The sequence below is a fragment of the Pecten maximus genome, chromosome 4 (genome assembly GCF_902652985.1).
Source record: "Pecten maximus chromosome 4, xPecMax1.1, whole genome shotgun sequence".
Lineage (NCBI taxonomy): Eukaryota > Metazoa > Mollusca > Bivalvia > Pectinida > Pectinidae > Pecten > Pecten maximus.
In genome coordinates this window covers 9,343,802-9,348,630 of record NC_047018.1, presented here as the reverse complement: position 1 = coordinate 9,348,630, position 4,829 = coordinate 9,343,802, and the positions used below count along the sequence as shown (strand labels likewise).

General features: G+C 38.6%; 1 protein-coding gene across 2 annotated transcripts; it reads left to right on the top strand.

Moving 5' to 3' along the window:
• Window positions 1-298: 298 nt before the first annotated feature.
• Window positions 299-4,508, top strand: LOC117325162 (growth arrest and DNA damage-inducible protein GADD45 alpha-like). Of its 2 annotated transcripts, XM_033881146.1 has the most exons (6): window positions 299-550; window positions 1,605-1,709; window positions 2,115-2,235; window positions 3,335-3,445; window positions 3,566-3,713; window positions 4,019-4,508. In XM_033881146.1, the coding sequence occupies exons 1-5, from the start codon at window positions 504-506 to the stop codon at window positions 3,668-3,670; spliced, it is 489 nt and encodes a 162-aa protein (XP_033737037.1). In that variant the 5' UTR covers window positions 299-503; the 3' UTR covers window positions 3,671-3,713; window positions 4,019-4,508. The 2 variants fall into 2 exon arrangements, with proteins under 2 accessions (XP_033737037.1, XP_033737039.1); XM_033881148.1 differs by lacking the exon at window positions 299-550 and having other exon boundaries at window positions 2,080-2,235.
• The last annotated feature ends 321 nt before the right edge of the window (window positions 4,509-4,829 follow it).

The following is a 4,829-nucleotide window of genomic DNA, read 5'->3' as shown; positions in this document are numbered from 1 at the left end:
AAATAAGAAAATTATCTTAAGACACAACATAAGAAATAACGTTCTGTAAAATGCGTAATTTTGAAGTTTGACTTTTGTAGCGACCTTTGACCTTGCGTGAAGACATTTTATCTGTCTGAAGTCTTTTACCTCCATAGAACTGACATACATGATGTTACAATTCACCATTGTTTACAGTAGCATGTCTCAATGTATTGATCGATAAAGGTTGTGTCCTTGTTCGTTTTCATAATCTTAAGTAACCGACTTACTAGTTTCATTACCTAACCGACCTCTGTTTACACTGTATATTGAGTAGATGCTGGATTCGTAGCAACCGGTTTCTAAGGAAGCAACTTCCGCGACATCGAACCAATCACGACACGGCTTACAGAGATGACCTCAGAAGCTCCGCCCTCAGTTGAACAAAGAACGTAGTAGCAACGTGACAGATAAAGACCAGCGAGGTGTACGGTGTATCTGTGCGATTCTTACGTGGATTTCTCACTGCACGACTGTAAATCATGACTCTCCCCGAAGGCACGGAAGCTTCAGCTGCAGTTTGCATCAAGTAAGTTGAAATTTGACTGCTGTTTTCCCATTTCATTTCAAAACTTTTCTTTCATAATGCACTATGTATGTAAATATATACACATGTGCTTGTGACCTACTAAAGATAGACGGCTAGGCCTGTCTGGGACAAAGAAACTGGTACACGGGGATCGACTTTATATGGCAGTGTAGAGTTAAGGGCAAATCTACAACATATTTCTCTCTAGAGATCTGCACAAACTGTTTGTAAGTTTGCATTTGATGGGAATAGAGGCCAACAGCTGTTTTGCAACAGTTGGGATCGTGACTTGCAAAGTGTCAGCTAGAGTGTATATTTCTTTAGGACAGAGGCTTCATTTGCACATTCTAATTAATTAGTTTAAACGTTTATACAAGTAAACATGTCGCCGTTACCATGCCTCCTTACGCTATTGTTGCATCAGCTCACCAGACTTTATATTCTAGAACTGTCCGAGCTACAAGTCGAACGAGGTCACGCGCTCTTACTTGCGTCATTCTGTTGCCTGCATTGTTGCACTTGCAAATTTAGAAGAATCGCATCAGAATAAATAATCTTTATTTGAAAAGGAAAAGATGGAAAAGTTTAAAGACACAGAATATCCCACTTCCTAACTTTGCTCCTTTGTTTCTGCTGGGAACAGCTGATCTGGGTGAACTGTGTGATTTGCATAATTCAATGTGAATATTTAGTAGCTCAGTGTGACGTCAGCACACACTTTAATCTGTCCATTTATAGAATAAAACTAGTTGTTGACGTGTCTACTGTAACAGATGAGAAGGGGACATCAAATGCAATTCAATGTTTATTTCCGATTTACAGTTATAAAATATTGGCATCCATACAAAGGGGAAATTTTGAAACTGTTAGGGCTATCCGAAGGTGTATTCGGCGTAGGGCTATCCGAAGGTGTATTCCGGCGGACGGGGATCTCCCCGTGACTCACGACCAACACTGTTTAGCTCTGTTTATCTTGGTGATTGACTTGGCATACCTGAGCACGTCTTAATCGGGAATATCATTTACATGGTGCAAATTAATATTTGTTTTGCAGAAAACCGATGAATTTCGGCACGATAGTTAGAGATTTCCTTATGCGAGCTTCAGAGGAGGATAGAATAACGTTCGGAGTGTATGGATGTGCAAAGTTAATGGAAGCGTAAGTATGATATTGACATCGTTTGGAGAGGGTTTAATTTCAACAATTAATAAGTAATGAAGCATCAAATTACTTACCTGAAAGAGTGCAAAATAAATATATTCTGTCGGTGTAATATTTGTATAAAAAAAAAATGATTTTCTTTGAAGTTTTTTTTGTATCAAACCATGTTTTGCTTTACAAGAAAAAAAAACAAACTATATTAATAATACAGATTTGATCAGAGATGATGGCTCATGTGTCGTATGATTTGACAACTGTGTTAGTACCGGAAATGCATTCTAAACAGTTTTTTTTTATGTTGAAATTATTAAGTTATAAACTGATCATGTACAGATATTTTAAATACGAATTCAATTAAATTCGACAGAACAATACATTGCATGGCCTTATTTTTGGTCATAGGAACCCTGGTTCAGTTGGTCTGTGCGTCCTGGCCAAAGCCGTCCCTGCGGACGTTTCGGTGGACATACAGAACACCCTGATGGAGGCTCATTGTGTGGAACACAGCGTGCGTGTCCTCAAGGTCAGTATTCTACCTTACTGGTCTGTATAAGTTACCCCTCGGAACGAAGTGCCGGTTCCAACTAAGTCGAAGTTGTGATTTTTCGCAAATGAACAATTGTAGGATTTTCTGTGATGAGGTCAATCTTACTCGGGTAACCAATTGCTTTCCTTGTAGTCTTGCGCGTGCTTTGCCAATGTAGAAAACTATCTTCACTGCAGAACGTACTTTGTTTAGATAATTATTGACGTGTAACATGTCGGTTTCAGATGTTGTATTGTTATTTGGGGATGATAATATTGTGTTCAGTTGAAATGCATACTGTTCTATTATATTCCCTATGTAAGGACTAATCTGTCCAATCATCGCCTAATTCGAACCTTTTCATTATAGCATTTTAAGCATCTATATTATCATTGCCAATCTCTTCTAAACTTTCCCTGTGTTGACTGAAACTGTTACTGACATACGTCATGTAGAGGCTATTGTATAAATGCGTGGGAGGGGTTCGTGGTGTAAACAGATGGTCGGTAGTCGATGTGGACAGCCGATATACGTACTACACGATCACGGGTATTGTCCTTTGGCTGCTGTGTATCTACGCCTACTTTATACTGTAAACAACGATTATAAAAACAAGTGCCATCCCAGTTTTCTTTCAACAAACCTGCTACTTTCTTTTAAATAGTTTCAATGTGTGAACAGATCCTGTTGAGTTCCTATTAACAATGTTTCAACACGTGTATAATTATATAGGCCCTGCACGTGAGGTGAACGAATTGTCCTGATTTCCCCATTGTATGATTCGAACGAGGCAACCATTTAGAATCTTGACATATTCTGTTTTCTTGTCATTTCTTACAATGCTTTGAGTTGAGTGTTCACTTCTGTGAGGAAAGCTACTGGTGCTGTTTACAGACCTTGACATGTTAGTCATTAAAATGGTACTGCATGCTCCCAGCATCACTCAACAATGGAATGAGTACAAAAGTAAACACGACTTGTTTATTCCCGCCAATTGGGAACGTCCTTAGCAACCAAGCGACCCACTAATATTCTTTAGAGACCAGTGATAAATCATCTTACAGTCCGTGTTTAGTGTTGTCATTTCTGTTTGTAGGTGGATAGTTCTGAAAAGCTTGAGAAAATACTGTCGCTGCATTACAAGAATAGTAAGGAAGGAAGTGTCCCGCACCGCTCGCCCGCGGATTACACGTGCATTCTCATTCAGGTAAGCATCATACGTCTTCTTTATCCACCTTTAATAAGATAAAACATTTTCTCAACTGGATATTTGTATTTTATTTCTTATGTAAAATATTATTACATTTGTTCGTTTAATCTGATTTAGCATGCGCAGAAGGAGGTTCCGGCGGACGAGATGGTACTTGCGTGCTGTGATGAGATGATGTCGGAAGGTATCCTGTTGAACCATCCCCTACAACTTCCGATCTGAATATACCACCCCATACGTCATCCACGCCATATTACCTACCAAGGTGAATGCAGACATATGTTAATTAATTATAGTTCAATGTCATATTGTTTAGGGTGTAGCCTCCCATGGTTCAGGGAACGTTTTGCATTTTTGTTTTTGTTTTTCAAAAGATTAACTTTGCCCTCTTTTGAATACATATCTTACCTCTGTAGTATTTTGACGCACTTGATGTTATTTGAGGATTCATGAAATATTTCAAGAATGCATTGAATATTTTCCATGAGGTCGGGTAAATCAATCCCAGTTTATATAAGATTTAATTGTGTCTTTCCTTGTGTGTTTTTGACGATTTGATTTCATTTCCAGGATCAGACGCTGGAGACTGAAGTGTGGTCTCCATGCTGTTCCTCCTTGCTGATCCGGACATATAAAGGACATGGTTTGGGGTCACATCAAACCAGACTATTGGTCAACACAATAGCTACTATGGTCACTAGTTCCCGTACCCCGACTGGACACCCAGACAAGGACAGCTGGCGAAGACCGCTGTACCAGTAACGGGGTAGCCTGGAATCCGAGGTCACACATCTGGAGTCTGTGTACCGTTGGCGACGATCCGGTGTGAAGGGACAGTGGCACATGGCCTACTGATCGGAGCAGACAACAAGCACCATTCTATCTGCAGCCATCACCCAACAAGAAGGCGGTCACAAGTTCTCGGAATCTTAGACCAGCTGATCATATTTCAGCCATTGCCACAACAAATCCATCAGCGAACGGTCAGATTGATTTATTCTTGCATAATCATTACTATCATAATTGGTTATCGAATAAAATTAAGAATATTCATATGCAATTTGTTTCAAGATTTATCTTTTCAATTAACACTTTGTGATGAAATAATGATATACAAACAGGTGATCATTATGTCACCCGAAAATTAAACCATTTACCTTTAATACTCTCTATTATCAAGCTTATGTTACACCTGTTAAACATTCGGCTAAGATACTCTCTATAGTTCAGCTTATGTTACAATAATTTAATTCGGATTGATATTGATAAAAGAAAATTGGATTAAAATAATGATAATAATAATAATGAAAAAAACAAGCAAACAAATCAAACAAGAAATATCTTTAAAAAAGATAAACGGCATAGTTTTAATGCTGGTGGT

Excerpts from the sequence above, each read along its gene's own strand:
- LOC117325162 (XM_033881146.1), top strand. The coding sequence starts at position 504 with ATGACTCTCCCCGAAGGCACGGAAGCTTCAGCTGCAGTTTGCATCAA. Across the intron at positions 551-1,604 it reads TCAGCTGCAGTTTGCATCAA|AAAACCGATGAATTTCGGCA; the intron begins GTAAGTTGAAAT and ends TTTGTTTTGCAG. Across the intron at positions 3,446-3,565 it reads ACACGTGCATTCTCATTCAG|CATGCGCAGAAGGAGGTTCC; the intron begins GTAAGCATCATA and ends AATCTGATTTAG.